Source organism: Phaenicophaeus curvirostris, chromosome 3 (assembly GCF_032191515.1).
Source record: "Phaenicophaeus curvirostris isolate KB17595 chromosome 3, BPBGC_Pcur_1.0, whole genome shotgun sequence".
Classification (NCBI taxonomy): Eukaryota; Metazoa; Chordata; class Aves; order Cuculiformes; family Cuculidae; genus Phaenicophaeus; species Phaenicophaeus curvirostris.
Genome location: NC_091394.1, coordinates 54,529,325 through 54,546,202, shown reverse-complemented (window position 1 = coordinate 54,546,202; position 16,878 = coordinate 54,529,325). Strand labels below are relative to the sequence as shown.

The following is a 16,878-nucleotide window of genomic DNA, read 5'->3' as shown; positions in this document are numbered from 1 at the left end:
TTAAATAGGATGTCAGACGGTAGTCTTCACAGGAGATGTCTTTTGCTATAAACATATTAAACACAAGTTTTTTTTATTTTATTCAGGTTCAAAATACTACATTTGGAGCATTTAGTTGCGAGAGGAAAAGAGAATAATCTCATTTATGGCATATGACAGTTCAGACTGTGCGTGGAACAGTGCAGCTATCACAGTGAAATGTAGAGAATATGTAAACACTAAGTTAAATTAGTGTAAGGCTGCATGGTAAAGATGAAAAAGGATGCCTGAAGCCTGCTTCTGTCAGTTATTTGCCATCTGTAATCCAAATGACAGTTCTTGCTGCATAACAGACCAGTTATAGCTCTGAGGCAATGGGAAAGGCTCAGTCTCATGAGTGTTCATATTGTTAATTAATGTGTTTCTTAGTATTAATACTTTTAAGAGATTGCTTGTAGTTATTCTGCTTCTACTTATGACAGATAGTTGTCCATGGACTCCAAGGCAGCTTGCATATCTTCTTGTTACAAATATTCCTTTAGGGAGTTTCCTTTCTAGATTGGAAATGCTTTCCCCTTTTGACTTTTCAGCCTGCAATTGTGCTGTTTTCATTCTGACACAAGCGTATCCCTCAGCAAGTCACTGCTAAAGTTTTTTCTCATAAATTGTAAGATTGTTTTTCTCCTCCCATTTGCCTCTTGCTTTCAGACTGTTGAGAATATTCTCTTACTAAATTCTATGATCTTCCTCAGAATCTTTTGTTGGGAGGGAAGTTTGTCGTGTCATGAAATCACTGGCTTTTGGGTGGAATCTCTAGCTTGTGCTTCCACCTCTGTTATGATGCAGCATTTTTTAACTTCTTAAAGTTCTTGAGATTCTTAAAAAAAATCTTTCTTTTTCTCTTCATTAGCACATAGGCAAAATATAAAAAATATATAACTACTGCATTTTTTTCAAGGACTGACATTAACGAGGATTCCTTTATAGACATTAGATGTTTGTGACCTGTATATGTGACATTAGAGGAATTTTCTCCCTGAAATGATCAAATGAAATTTTTCAATGGTGTTCCATTCTACCATTTTAGAAAGTATTTCTAGTTATTTCTTTGAATAACTCAGTAGGTGTTACAATTGAGTATTTGTCGCAAGACTGCAAGACTGAGCAAAATATATCAAAACTCCATCTGAAATGCAGTGTTACAAGCATTAAAATGCCAGTCTGGTTGTTCATATTTGACTATTTTGTACTAATTAACAATTATAAAAGTACATCCAACAGAGTGCAGTGCTGTACTTCAGTCTATAAATTTAAAGCACTCTGTGGAAAGGTATCTCAGTCCTTTGTGATTATGCTGTGTAGGAAAGTTCTGTGTAATACTGCATTACAGTGACTAAAAAAATCTCATTTGAAGATAACGTATACCCTGTTTTTTAAAGTATTTTGTGTGTTTTCTATGAAAAATTGTTATTTAGGTGTGGCATACTATTATAAATATACTGGGGATTTTAATTAATAGTGTTAGATCTTAATGAGTTATTATGAAAGAGTTGTGTCATGCTTGCAATATTTCTTTTTGTACATGAACTGGTCTTGGGATACCTGAAGAAAAACTGCCATGCAGGAGAGTACTAGGGAATATCATGTTGTTAAGAGCCCAACATGCAAAGAAGAGCTTAGTGATACCTCTGGGAGAACTTGGTCACTGTCAGCAAGGCATCTTAGGCATTCGCCTTCACCTTCGGGTGCCTGATCACTTTGGAAAATAAGGAACTATTTTTATTTTCAAATTTGAGTTAAGTAATAACTTTAACTTAATAGTTAAAATATTTTCTCCTTCATGGATTCATATTGAAGTTCATACATTCATAGTAGGGGCTCTATGAACAAAATGAAGTAGCTTGTATGTTTATGTGGCTTGCAACTGTCTTATACTGAAAGATTTCCTTTTCAGTGTTAATTGGCCTAAACTAGAAGCTAGCATCTATGCACAAATGTCAAGTTAAGAAGTTTGGCAGTTTAGCAAGAGTGTATGTGTGCCCATTGTCTGACATAATAGAGAGCCATACATTTTCAGAACTGAGTTAAACTTGTGTAATGTGTAAGAGTATCAAGACTAAGCTTCTTTATAACAATTTTGGCTTTTATTTATAAGTAATTAATGGATCTCACAAAAAATGCCAAGATACCAATAAATGATAGGTTTATTTAAAAAAAAAAGCACATTTGAAATTAGAATGTAGAAGGTTTTTAGGTTCCATATAGAAATACAGAAACTGTGAGAATATGCCAAAAAGGATATTTTATGTTTCCCATGAAGATACTGCAAAGGTACCTCGCTTTAAACAGAAGACCTGATGATGCTACACTTAGTGTGCTGCATACACTATACGTACACCATATTGAAAGTGCTAGTTTGTTTTATATTAAGGAATTGTAGATTATACTAATAGAGCTAATTTCTAGAGAATAACTCTAGAAGTCTTTTTATAAAACACTTTTTTGAGAGGCAGACCAAAGATGTGGAAAGATCTTTATTTGCTTTAATGTTCTTCAAAGCAGACCGACAGATATTTGATCACAAAGAAGTATCGGCTAATTTGATTTTTCATTAAGAAATCTACAAAAGTGTATCTGTCAAAAATTTGTACACTCTTCAGAAATAGATAAGGGGATGAGTGTATAAAGTCTTTGTAGCAATTTGCACAAAAATAATTTCTCTTAAACCCATGCAAATGTTCCTGTCCCGTATGCTAGTTAAGTGTGGTTGTTGCTTTGTCATCATCATCATCTACAGGCTCTGTGATGGTCTGAAGAGTCAGGTTTAAATTGCCTTGAAGTGCAGTTTCAAATATGAGAGGACTGGAGGTGCTTGGCCACTGAGGGAACTTAAACCACTTCTTTCAAAAGATTTTAAGACCAGAGGAATCTGCATGTACATGAAATCTAGCAGGTTTCCCTTACATCTTTTGTCAAAATACTCTTCGCCTACATCATATTAGAAGGTGAACATTAGTTGTGTTCAGGTGAAGAGATGTTCCAAAAGACAGAATATGTGTTCAAAATGTGGCTGCCGTTTTAGTGTTGTGTTTCCAAGTAAATATGAAGGAATTCTGTGTACTGCTGCTATGTGATGGACAGAGGCATGTAGTCTTCTCAGAAGATCTGTATTAAGCTATTTACCAGATTCTCTCAAAATTTTATTTATATCTTCACCTGAAAGTTACTGTAAAATTTTCATATGCTTCTTTTCTATCTGTGATTGTTTCAAACCAACAAAAATGATACCCTGCCTTCTAATTTTGCCATGTGAATTGCTTGTTTTGGTAGACTGAAGTTTAGAAGCTTGCTTCTTTTCTGTTGTTCTACACACAAGTAGTTCCAGCATAGTTATTTCCTGCTTTACATCACTATAAAGTGAAAGTAATACCAGGCTGGGGCTGTGAAAGTTGTGTATCAAACAGCACTAGGTGCATTCTACCAGTTAAAGCTAGTGAAAATTTTTTTGATAATTTTTCTCGCCTTTAAGAAATGTTAATTTGTAAAAGTTTTTCTATTCTGTCATACTGCAGTAAAATGAAACCTGGCTTTCTGCTAGTCCAGTGAGCAGGTCGTGAACCCGGGGATTATGGGGGGAGCCTAGGAGCCCTTGGAAATAAGGATTCCTTGGCTACAACATTTCCTGCTCTAATCATCCAGGAATCAGCACTCTGCTTTGTAGAAGGGATCATGGGAACCTAGAAAACGTTGGTTTGATCCTCTTCTACAGAACTGAAACATTGGTTTTACAATGTTTCCCAAGGCCTTTGTGTCTCGCCCTCAGATAGAGAGTTGAGAAATGTTCAGAACCCTACAAGGAGTGGGATGCTTGAGCTTCTTATGGACATGGTCTTATAGCAGGTAGTTATGATAGAGATCATGAATAAGAAATATAGAACATGAAGAAGTTAAGCTAAGCCAGAAGGGTCCTCTGAGCTTAGAAGACAAGGCTATTAATTCAGTTTATTTTAAAACAGATTTTAAAAAGTGGTTATTTCAAAGCATTTTTTTTCCTCTTAGGCAAGGCTTTTCAAAGTTGATCTTTTTGACATTTCAGAGATTCCATTTCATGGAACAGAAAATCTTCTTTTTAACAGCTTTGCTGCTATTGACAGAGGACTCTGTGTGTCTTCTCAGTCAATGTCAAACTAGTGCTCTGCCTCAGTTAACCTGATAGAACCTGAACCTTAATCACATGATTTTTCTTTTGTGCTTTGTTATACTATTTTACTCCCTCCCAGGTGACTCAAGTGTGCACTCATTACGTTCTTCCTATGATTCATTTTATATAGTTCTTGCTGTATCAGCAGCCATGAGTGAGAGAAATTATGGGTTAACATATATTTCAGGAGGAAGGTGCTCCATTAACTTGGAGATTTCCTCATTTCTGAATTCGGTATTTCAACAGTGAACGCAATTGCTGCACCTATTTTCAGAGAAAAGCATGTGACTGCTTACTTTTTATGGTAACTTTTATTTCATGAAACACTTAAATAAACCTGTTCTCTCACAGAAGCAAAGAAGCTGGAGGAACTTGGGTTGGTTTTACTTCTTGTTCAGAACGTTTTTTTTTTTTTTGGCTCATATGTAATATTCTAAAAATCCATTGATGTATTGGTATGGTTATAGCTCTAATTAAAGCCCCCAGCTGGAGGAACTATGTAGGTGTTTGCTCACCATTTTTCAAGAACATCATTGTGTGGCCACTGCTAGAGGACTATGCTGAGACTTCAATACGGCCGACATAGTCAATGTACCTTGAACATAAATAAACTAGTAGCCCATACAGCGATACTTGGCCACCACATACAGGGAGGAATCAAGTGTGGCTAAGTTATGCAAAAATCTGTTCAGATTAACATCATCATTCTAGGGAGGCAGAAGAATAAATATAATGCTTTGTCAGTGAAAACCTTCTGCAAAGACATACTTCCTCCTCTGGAGCCTAAAGAAGGTATCTGCTTGTACTGTACTGATAACCTCTATAATGACACCAGGGTTTAGCATCAGTGTCCTTGTCTCCTAGACTGATTTATTTTCAAAAGTGCATGGGAATGCGTTGTTGTGTGAACTGGAAAGTATCCAAGTGTATTTTATTATAGTATGGCCACCTCTGATTGTCTTTCTTCAGACGTTCTTCAGTCTTCTTCGGCTGTTAGATTGATGCCAGTTAACTTGCTTTTGGATGACTGGGGAGAAATGCCTATTGCACTAGCGAGGGAGACCTGTAAATCCCTGTCTATTTCTAAAAGCTAATTCAGCTTCTGATCCCAGACAGACTGTGGTCCTGTGCATTAGGGAAAGTACAGTGTCAGATAAAAAAAAATGGCATTCTGCAGAAAACATCCAAAGTCAATAAATGGACTTCAGTTTTTAAAGGTAAAAGTGTCATTTTAGTAATGATTGGCTCCTCAGTTTCTGGAATGTTATGAAAACATTCAAAACATTCATTGAGACGATATAATGTATCTGTTCTAGGGTAGTCTAAGAATTGAATAGGAATATTTCAAAGCTTGCTTCCAAATCTCAGTGACGTTTTATAGCAGGTTCATAGTCACGCTTTTAGGACTAAGCAGATATCTCTTAAAAAACACCAAAAAATCCCAGACAACAAAACCCCAAAAACCAACAAAAACCAAAAGCAAAACCAAACCTCCTCCCACCATTATGGCCAATTCCTCCGTAGGCAGAAATTTACATAGTACTTTTGGGTTCAGTGAAGCTTTGAAAATGTGTGAAAGTCCAGAACTGGTTCAGTGAATTGCAGCCTCTGGAATGGGCTTATATGTCTATTGGTATGTGTTACTATCCCCGTTTTTTTTATTGTCTTGGTATTTCAGATATGTCTTTGTATATCAATAAAGAAGATTCATCTTTCAGAACTTAATCTTACAGAAAGATTGTTTTGTGTGTAGAGAGGAAAAAAGTGTGCAAATATTCTTCTTAAATAACTGGCTGAGAAGACCATATTGGAGTTCATAACCACTGAATTTTAGCATTCCCTTTAGCCTAAAACATGTAAAGGCAATGAAATTAATAGTGAGAGATTTTCATTCGGGAAAAAAACCCACCCCATATCTAGCTGAGCCAGAAAATATCTACATTGTTGGAAGGCTGACATTATCAGAAGAAAAACAGATTTTTTGGAAGTCATTTTAATCACATCAGTCATGTTGTAGCAAGGAATGCAAATATTCATATACTACAGATTGAGACTGCTCTGAAATGTCCTGACAAGCTGTTATGTTTTGAGTGATGTTTCAATCCTATCACTTGGGGTTTTTTTGTTTTGTTTATTTATAGTCATAAAAAACCACTATGCATCTCTGTCACATGCTGTGCAGGATAAAAAGCCTTTCAGTTTTCTTAACAATAATCAGACGGCCAGGGTGCTGTTGGAACACAGAGAATATGCCACTGTCTGTTCAAAGTACAGCTTAATGAGCTAGACTAAATACACTGGACAATAGAGCTGTGGGGAGGAAAGGGCTTCTCATGGATCTCTGGATCATCTGCAGCTTTAACATCTAACTAGTTTTGTTTTTCATCTTTACAAGTTCCATTTCCCTGTTTTGTTGATATAAACTACATTTCAATGAGCGGACTTTCCTGCCTAGGTGATGGTATTGTGTACTATGAAAAAGGATATCGTGGATTATGCTAGAAATTAAATTCTGTGTTTCTTTTTTCTCTCATAGTCACGACCTATTCCCTCACACCTTACTTCAGCAGTTGCAGAGAGTATCCTGGCTTCTGCCTGTGAGAGTGAAAGCAGAAATGCTGCAAAAAGGATGCGGTTGGATAGACAGCAGGTACTGTGTTGCTTGGGGGTCTCCACATCCATATTTATAAATGCACTGGACTCATTTACGTAGGATGCCATGCAGAAGGGTGGTGCAGTCCCTTATATGTTTCTTTATAGCAAGAATAATTAAAATACAAAAGCTGTTGCTCTTTAAATGAATGCACAAGTATGTTTCTGTCTATATTTACATAAGCTGTATGAGGGTGTCTACTATATATGAGGGTGTCCTGTTGTATAAAGCTGTATGTTTGCTTTTTAGTGGCTGTAGATTTTGAGGGCACAGTGTGTAATCTGCATTACTAGAATTAAAAGGAACAGAACTTACAGTATTTATAATTTACATAAGTAAGAGAAATGGTGTGTGTATCCATGAGTCAGTGTGTTTACCTATGCACATATTCTCTTTCAAAATTTGTATGCATTTGTAAATGTAAGGTGAACTAGTCTAAGTTTCTGAAAATACCTGTTTGCCTGAAACAGAAAAGTTATTGTGATATATAGCAACATGCTCTAAATTAACTTACTAGTGAGTTTTTAAAGCTCATATCAATATTTATTCTGTTTTTTCTTATGTGATTATTCATCTACTATAGCGCATGTTAGGATTTAATTATTTTAATTTTGCATAGAATTGCATATTTTCTTTCAGTTTTTTTAAAATCAGACTGTTAGATTATTTAGTGATTCCACAGATGCAGTGAACGTGTAACATTCTTATGGCAAAAATTATTATGCTTTGTTTCTCTTCATGGTTATCACAAAGTCAGATTTTAGTAATATCTCAGTTGTTCCAAAATATGCCTCTGTCATAGTAGATGAACAGTTTGTAGAAAAGAACATTTTTTAAAAGTATATTTTCCTTTTATATGTAGTCCATTAAGTTCCTCCAGGTTGTACCCTAACCAGATAAAGGATTCCTACTACTGTCTCTAGAACATTCATAGTTTAGGATCTGAGAGTGGATATTGCTATTTCTTTTGCTGGTTTTTTTTTTTTTTGCTAATATTTGCATTATTGCAGTACATTTGCCTTAAGATTTACAAATCACATGTGATATCAAAACACTGTAATGTTAAGTATGGCTTAGTTTAGAAGTTGTGCTTGTTCAGGTTGCGCAAGTTTTACATTCCCGCATTTGTTCTCTGATTTTTCAGTGACAATTAAAAAAAAGACAAAGTTGACATGCTTACACCAAGGAGAATTAGGAAAGGCTTGTGCGAACTTAAGGTTCCTTGCATTGCACAAAACTGGTGGGTCAATTCTTTAGTCTAGCCAGGGTGAGGCAGAATTTTTGAGTGATGTAAATGAGGATCCCATAGAATTCTCCAGGTAGCCAGTGAGCTGTTGAAACATGATCAGTGTAGACAGAACTTGAAAAGCATATTAATAGGAATATTCTCCTTTTATTTGTGATGTTACTATCACAGAAGTATTTGGTAATAGTTATTATTGAGAGGAGAGGTATTTCTATACTTTCATTACAGAATTAAAAATCTGTAGGCAAAATGGCTCCAAACTGGTCACGTTAATTACAACTGTGATGTTAAAATAGCAAATCTGCCTATGAAGAATAGGTGTTGGGTTCTGCTTCCTTCAGCTCTGCCCTTTTATTTTTCGGCAGTGAGTTCTTGGAACACTGTGGAGACAGTTTCAATTAGCACCATCCATTTGATTCAGCAAGCAGTAAATTAGCTGGGTTGATGTCGTTTTGGAGCCTGCAAAACTATTTGTGAATTCGGGTTATATTTGCTGAATAGCTTTTGCTGGAAGAAATTATGGGAATATGTGTTAAGTAGCTTCATAAAACTTATATTGAGAAATTTACCCTACAGGGCAGAATAGTTAAGTCATTAGAGAAGCAGAAAAACCTTGGTTCTAGCTGCAGTTCTATTGAAATTTAATTATTTATTCCAAGAATGTGACATTAACAAACTAGACTGAGAACAAAGCATTCCAGAATATTTCCGAGTAGGGCATTTAACGCACTACCGTGTTTGGTTCTTATGCTGAGATGGGAAGTGGACCTTAGTATCCTTAAATCCAGCAAAAGTCCCTCATAGGTAAAAGGACTCTAGCCTTCTTCTCTTCCTATTTATTTTCCTTTTACTTAATTTTAAATTTCCTTCACTTTTCTTACATATATCCAAAATGAAATATTTTCATTGGATATTTTTCTTAAACAGAGTAAGGTTGAATAAGCTCAGTTCAGTATGTGTTTTTACTGTTACATAGCTCTAAAAAAAAAAAAAAATTCTTCTTAACAAGTCCCTACTTTTACTTTAAATGTAAATTTACAAAATTGAACATTGTACCAATGGGTAGACCCAGGCTTTGAGGGCCCTTCAGTGGAAATTTGGGAGGACAAAAGGGGAAATAAGATTTGGAAAATGGAAATTGCCACTTCATAAATTATATCAAGAGATTTCCTAATGGAGGACAAGCATTAGATAGTCCTGGAAAATAGATTGATTAGAGGACCTCGTAAGAGCCCTCATTCAGCAGTTTCCCTCAAAGCTGAATGAAAACATTGCATTAAAGCTGCTTTATTTTTGCATGCTGCACAGTGAAGGTCTGCCTTTTGTTCTCCAGAGGGTGGTCTGCTACAAAATGGTGGGTAATTTGCATCCCTTCCACCATCTTTTTCAGAATATTACCCCTGGAACATGAGTGTATTAAGAACAAAATGAGTGTTTGCCCAATCCTGAAGCTAAGACAAAACTTTGGCAACTTTCTGAGCACTTTTTCTTGTCTTGCTTATATTCTTTCCTCCATTTCTCTTCCTCTCCCTGACATAACACAGTCTCTGAGCATGTTGCATGTGCGTCCGTAATGGAAATCTGTACTTTGGTCAAATAATATGAATTTCTAAATTAAATATGGTTTTGCCTATAGTGTTAATTTTAGCAGCGGCTTGATGAAAGCCACTTTCAATTATTGCTCAGCAAAAAGAACCAGCTTATAGGTCAAAACCACAGAAACGTCTAAGAGCTTGTTTTTAATTTTGAACAGATAGGATATTGGCCATGCTTATAACTATTTGCCGTTTCTTTCGCAAGTATTAAATGTGAAAGATTTGCTTTACATTCTTATAATCCTGTGTACAGTTTTGTTCAGGAGATACTTCGCCAATTGTGTCTGTGTGTCTGCATGCATTCAAATACCACATTTTATGAATGATCTTCTAGAATTATTTCTAATAGCAGCAGTGCTTAATATAGCCCTGACATAGCAATATTTTTAAGTCTACTAAAGCTAAGTCAGCAGCAGGACAAAAATCATTCTACCTATATGCTTCAAATTCCACTCACATGATCTTTCTGTTTCTCGCATAAATTTTAAAAGTAAGTTAATGAAAACTGGTTTCACTGGTATCAATTACTCATTTTCAAAATTAGATTTTTTTCATGGCAATAATTTATTTCATAATGGGAATTTCAATGTAATTTTGTCTGTCAGGAAAAGAGTACCTTCCTGTAATTTTTGAAACTGTAACAATAAAAACATTGTCAGTTTCTGAGACTCCTCTGTAAGAAATATAAATGTGTTTACTAGGTCATGGTAGCTTGAACTGTAATGCATGGCTGTCTGACTCTGTTAGATTTTACTCAAGTACTCTCTTTAGCTTCAGTGCATTTTCATTATTTTGAGATCAAGCTCTATTGGTTGGCCTGTGGCTTAAGTACCGAGAAGTTACATATTTGATACCTATTACCTGACTGAGGCGTTCTGTTGCTTCCATTTTTAAATTCTGCCTGATATTAAAAATAATTTATTCCCCTGCACAGATTTTGTAGATTTATATATTGAAATTCTGTAGGTTTACTAATACACTGCCCAAACATTGGGCTGGATTTGTTTGACCTTTCCGCAGTCCAGATCAGGCACTGGGTACAGAGGCAATGCAGAGCTTTTGTGTTGAGTCTGGATACTGAAAAAGGGTGACTCCAGTCCTGGATTTTGAGGACGTTTTACATCACAGTTAATTAAAAAATGTAGAAACAATAACCAGATCAACCTTCTACAACTTGCTTCAGTCAGAAGAGACATTATCTGAATCCTTAAGTTTTCTTGTGCTTCTGAGTGAATCTTGGCATTCTCTCCTGAGATAATCCTTCAAGATCCTTGTTACACCTATATCAATATACTGTGTGAAGCTGTTGCACTGAAATGGAGGTTTTGGACTGCTATCAACAAGGGAGTAATGAAATAAATTAAGTAGAGCTGAAATACAGCCCTTGTCACATGCATTCATTACACATAGTGAACAGGATAAATTCTTTTGTTGTGTCCTTCACTTTAAAAACCAAATTGTATCTTGATTGGGTGAAAGAATAATGGTTAAATAAGTAGGAAAATCTGGAAAAAGTCATCCCGTCATTACTGTCCTGGGCAGTGAACAGAGTTTGGGATGCTTTTGTGGGCTGCGGCTGCATACGTTCTGTGGCTCTGCTTGCCAGTCACAGAAAACGAAGTGTCATTTTAAGAATTTGCCTCTCGTCAGTCTCTTCTTCTTCTGAACAGGTATACATGTGGTGTAGTTTTCATAAAACCTCACCATAAAACAGCCTGGGGAATTGCTCTGTGGAAAGTGGAAATGGATTAGTCTTACCGTCCTGTCTGAAATCAAGGAGACCAATAAAAATTCTTCAAGGGAAGACCTGGGAGGAAATACTGGTTTATATAATCAGTATGAGAGAAGACCTGCCCCTTTATTTTTACTAAGGAAGATGAAAAGGTGAAATCTTCCTTCTGAAAAACAAATAAGAAAGATAAAAAGAAAAAATTGCCTTCACCCTTATTTAGACTCAAGTGGCTTTTACAACAGCTGCCTTTTGTTTCATTGTTTAGTTGTTTAGAATTATGGAAATAAGGGAAAGCAGAACTAAATCACAGAATACAATGTCTGTAGAAGTGTATAAAACTATTTTATAGACGTGTTGTGTATCATTATCATTTTTGATAGGAATGGTTGGACTCGATGATCCAGTGGGTCTCTTCCAACCTGGTCATTCTATGATTCTATGATTAGCCAGATCATTTAGAAAATTGGTGAAGCTTCATTGGCACCATGTTGTTTTGTACTAGTTAGGAATTTGGTCCTTTGAGAACTTATCATTATATTTGTAGATAGGAGAGTCATGATCTCATTTGCTTGCAAAACCACTGGACTGGATTCTCTCCTGGACTCAGTCAAAATTATTTTAGCAATTTGACCTCCATTTCAGTGAGTAGTATCATTGACGGGCTACTATAGCATGCACAGGCATTTGGGTAGTCAAAGGAATGAGATGTATACACTTGTTTCATCTTTATGCCCCAAGTAATCAGACATGCAACGTATGATTCTTTTGTACTTACGTAAGCAAATGACAAGTTGAGCCCAAAGACATCTTAAGCTCCAGAGGAAAATGAAAGTTATCTTGCATATCTCCCAGGCTAAAAAAGGCATTTCTCAGCCAGAGCTGGTGCTTTGAAATTAGTAGACTCTTCACAGAATGCTTGTTTTATAGAATACAACTGATAGGAAAAAGACTTTCTGCATTTTCATTCTTTTAAAAAATGTGAATTTAAAAAGTACAGTTTCTTTACATTCCAGACACTAGATGAAAATAACAAGTCAGATGACTGTAGAGCCTGACAAAGGTGTTCTCCTTATACCTTCACTGCACAGACATCAGAATAATACTTTTCTTGTAACATTTGTAATTGATTTAATTCAGCTGTTCTTTATCACTATTTACAAGGCAAATGGGAGTAATACAATGAAACTGTTAGAATAGGAAGCGTGTATGTCTTCAGACAATTTCCCTTTCACTGAACAAACTAGTTATGCGCAGAATGACTTTGATTCTTCACATGTGATAGTGTTTAGAGAAGGCTGTAAGGCAACTTTGCAGCTGTGAGAGTATTACTTCATTTCTCACTCTGCGTCAAGCATTTCACTTTCTGCTAGACACCTCAAAAAGGTTCCTTCAATATAAATGTTGAATGTCTTTTTTTAAAAAAAAATCATGAGCTTAAAATATGTGATGTATGATTAGGACAAATAGGATTAGTATGAATGTGTAGATTATATTTCTGAATCTTGTGGAAGCTTCCAGTTTATTTAATTATAAAAGTTAAACTCAAAAAAAGAATCTTTGATTATTTGATCTTTTCAAGGTGATAAGATATCATACACTACAATGCTATGAAGCAGCCCTTTATGACAAACACTTGAATGCATTTTTTAAGAAACCTTTCATCAAAATGCCAGCTATAATTTTTTTCCATGCTGTGATTTGTAACCAGGCAAATTAAATACCAATAATCATCATGGTGGAGTGAAAGATAGTATCTAACCCCCAAGAAAGAGAAAGTTTAACGATGCCAGGTTTATACTGAAAGATAAATGAACACGAATTTGCAAGTAGTCACTTTAAATACACTTGTAACCCTTGTTCTTGTTTGGGGGATAAAACGAAGGCAAATCTGAAGTTTTCAGTGCTTTAGTAGCATATGAACAGGGTGTTAATGATATTGCAGCATTTAATAGTTTTAACAATATTGCTTTTAGCTGTTAGAGGAGTAGGAGTAGGTGGCTATTAGGTTTCTGACAAAGCAATTATGGCCTAGATGCATATGCTGGGAGCTGACCTGACATTTGCCTCTGGATTGTTGTCATAGCAGCAACCTGAATAGAGCAGCTTGATACAAGTGCTGGTTGCAGATAGGATACAGGTTCTGTGCTGATGTGAGCACACGTACTGCCACTTGGAAATCACCACTACTCTGTTTCCTTCCATTTATATCTAATTCTTAAATGTTCATATTTAAAGAAATTGATCTGTAAGATGTTAATGATCTACTCCCATATGCCATTTCTCTGCCTGTAACGAGAAGGTTGACCTAAAGAAAGACTCTTCAAACGCACTTTTGGTAAAAAAAATCCCAAATGTCTGGGTGTTTCAGACCAGGCGCAGTTTGTATGTCTGTTAAGAAGAAAGGAAATTACTGGTGGACAAATTACAGGTAATTGGAAAACTGTTTTGGAAGAAATTAATTAAAAATCTGAATTGCAGTGAGGGCATGGACCTCCATGTCAGGATCACTGTATCTGGCTCTCGGCAGTGTGGGGGAAGAGACCTTTAAACTTTTGTATCTGAGGAGTGATAATTTGTGTTTCAGCTATGCCAGTAATGCACGGCCTCTAAATCTTGACAGTGAGCGGTGATTTCCTCTATTATCCTTCATACACAGCAGGAAAGAAGGATATGTATTTGTGTCCGCATGTGTTTATTATTCTCTTTCCTGATCAATGCGTGCTGCAGCTCTCAGGAGGAAGGAGAGACAAATTGTAGGGTTCTTAAATGGTCTCTTTATTCTGTTAATTATATTTTCTGGGTTTGTATCAAGGGCAGATTTGGACAATATTGGTTACAGTAAAGGGAGTTATGCATAAATACCTCCTAGCGGACACTAAAGAATGACCTACTGAGGTAGCAGTTCTGTGGCAGAAAGCTTAGAATTCAGAGGGAGTATGAAGAAGCAGTTTTGTTTCAGGTAGATGGAGTCCTTGCCACAGCTGTTCACTATGCAGGAAGAGCACGTCACCTATACAACCTTGTTAGAGGTGAAGGAGGAAGCATCAGGAGTTCCCTTCCCCTGGGGTTTAATGGAGGCTAATTTGCTCTAGAGGATGAAAAAGAAAAGGCACTTTGTCCATGCTGACCACAAGTGGCAGCAGTGCAGAGGGATGGGGCCGTGTCCTCTCTCTGCTCTATATTTACATAAGACCTGAAAAATTCCAGCTCAAAAGCAATTTTCGCTTCAGAATGGGAGGCTTGCAGAGTCTTAGATAATAGTAAAGAGCCAAGGGTAGCAAATAGTTCACTTAACACGAGGCAAACAATAGAAATTGGAGTCCCAAAAACCACAAGAGGCAAAAGTCACTTTAACTTTCAGAGCACAATGCCTGTTACACTGCAGAAACTTTATTAATAATAGCTTTTTGTATTCAGACATCTCTTTGTGAGTTGATATTTAATAGGATCAGAGTAATTTCTGTACTTTGGTACTTTATCCTCTTTTATCTCTGTTCAAAATGATCACTGATGACTGTAATGTCCTTGGATACCCACATGCTAGTTTGCATTGCAGGCCTTGTTCACTTCCATCATTTCTCCACCTAATGACTATTTTACTTCTGAGTTAGTCTTTGGTTTGCTTTTATGGTTCCAAATGATATGCTTTAACCACTGAAGCACAAAATGTTGTGCAGGCACTGTTTAACTGCATGTGGATTATTGTCAAGAGATCAAATTATATACTAGTATTGGGAAACTTAGCTTCCTACCCAGAATGCACTGGCTATATTGTCAAGGGGAAGAAAAGAAGTGGTATGCATTGTAATTTTAAATCCTGCTACCTTTCAAGTCAGTGGCAAAATTCCTGATTTCAGCAGTGCTGGATAGGGTTCTGTTATTAGCGGATGCAGCTGGAAGGGACTGTGGAGTATCAAAGGGCAACACTCTCCCTCCACACTCCAGCCCAGCTTACATTAAATTTGCTACATATGTTGGAAAGGAATAATGTCCAAGGCATGCAATTGCAAATAATTTCATGCCTTGGATTTACAGTGAGGCCTTAAGGTGAGCAGCTAATTTTTCACCTCAACACAGGGATCGTTAAATCAGAAAATGCTTTAATTTTCCAGGCTCTTTGTGCTGAGCATACGTGGTTGAATTTCAAGCTGCTGATTTCAGAGAACACTTTAAACACCTCAAGCTGCAATAAAGTCTTGAATGTGAAGTAAACTTGATGCCAATATAAGTTTTCTGTTCTAGAGCTTGCTTAAACTGAAGGCTTGGAAGTGGATTCTGAGTTTGTTTTTGGTTGGGAACTTCCCCCTCCTATCATGGTGGTTGAGTCACCTTCCCTGGAGGTGTTTAAAAGACGGGTGGAAGAGGTGCTGACGGGCATGGTTTAGTGACTGATGGGAATGGTTGGACTCGATGATCCAGTGGGTCCTTTCCAACCTAGTGATTTTAAGATTCTGTAGGGGGAATGAAAATGAATAGGGACCAGAACAGCCTTTCCCCCTGTGTCTTTAATATCCATCTCCTGTCAAGGAGGTGAGAGAGGAAAGGCTGGTGGAAATGTAGATACAAAAATTCTCTCCTCAGACCCAACGATGGAGGCTTTGGAGTCAGGGGTTTGGAGCAGTCTTCCTGCTCCCATATTGAAAGCCAGGAATAGAGAGCTTTTTTCTTATCCTTCCCTTTCCTATGGCAAGAAGGTATTAAATGTGAAGCATTTTCTTGTCCATCAGGTGTTTCTAGCATAGAGACAAGTATGCTAAGATCATGAGTTTGTTTCACCTTTCCTGTGTTTAACTAGTGATTTCATTGCACATACCCACCCTCCTGCCTACAGCATAGGCAGGGAATAATGTTTCTGGTGAGTAAATCCCTCTTGTCATGCAGAGTTTGGGCCAGTTTAATAAAATCAATGCAAACACAGCATGCAAGTGCAAACTTTTATTTTCCAAGAGTGGCATATTTTGGTTTTTTGTTAATGAGTTAGTAGATTTAGAAGACTTTAAACAATCATGACTTACTCCTAAATTCAAAGCATCACAAAGGGTTCAGATGTATTGCTTGGTTACAACAGTGCGATTCTCTATGCAGAAAATAGATGTAGAAACGTGTGCACAGAATGCTTATGTTTGGTGGCAGGAACATGTTTGCGATTCAACAGTTGGCTTGATGTCCCTAAACTAAATTTAGAAACATATTTTTCTAAGAAAAAAACATATAATAAGCTGTGAAAGCAGGAGCTGGGAGCAGCACCAGCTGCTAAAGAGGCTAGGCACAGGGCAAGGCAGCCAAACAGGCTGTGGCCAACAGACCAGGCATTGTGCCAGGAGAATCCTCCCCTGAAATGAGAATATTTGGGGAACAGATTTGTGATGCAGTGCACAAACTTAATGCTTATTGCTCATGGTACTTAATATTAAGCTTCAGTTTTACTGTCTCCATTAATGAAGCAAACCAGAAAGTGCATCCTCCAAATGC

The 16,878-nt window shown here is 36.7% G+C and overlaps 1 protein-coding gene across 5 annotated transcripts in view; it reads left to right on the top strand.

The window, feature by feature from the left end:
- Positions 1-16,878, top strand: part of NOL4 (nucleolar protein 4) — a 189,269-nt gene that overhangs the window by 147,975 nt on the left and 24,416 nt on the right. For all 5 annotated transcript variants that reach the window (XM_069854043.1, XM_069854044.1, XM_069854042.1 and 2 more), the window contains one exon: positions 6,717-6,830. In XM_069854043.1, coding sequence (XP_069710144.1) covers positions 6,717-6,830 — 114 coding nt within the window. The remainder of the gene's footprint in view (positions 1-6,716; positions 6,831-16,878) is intronic.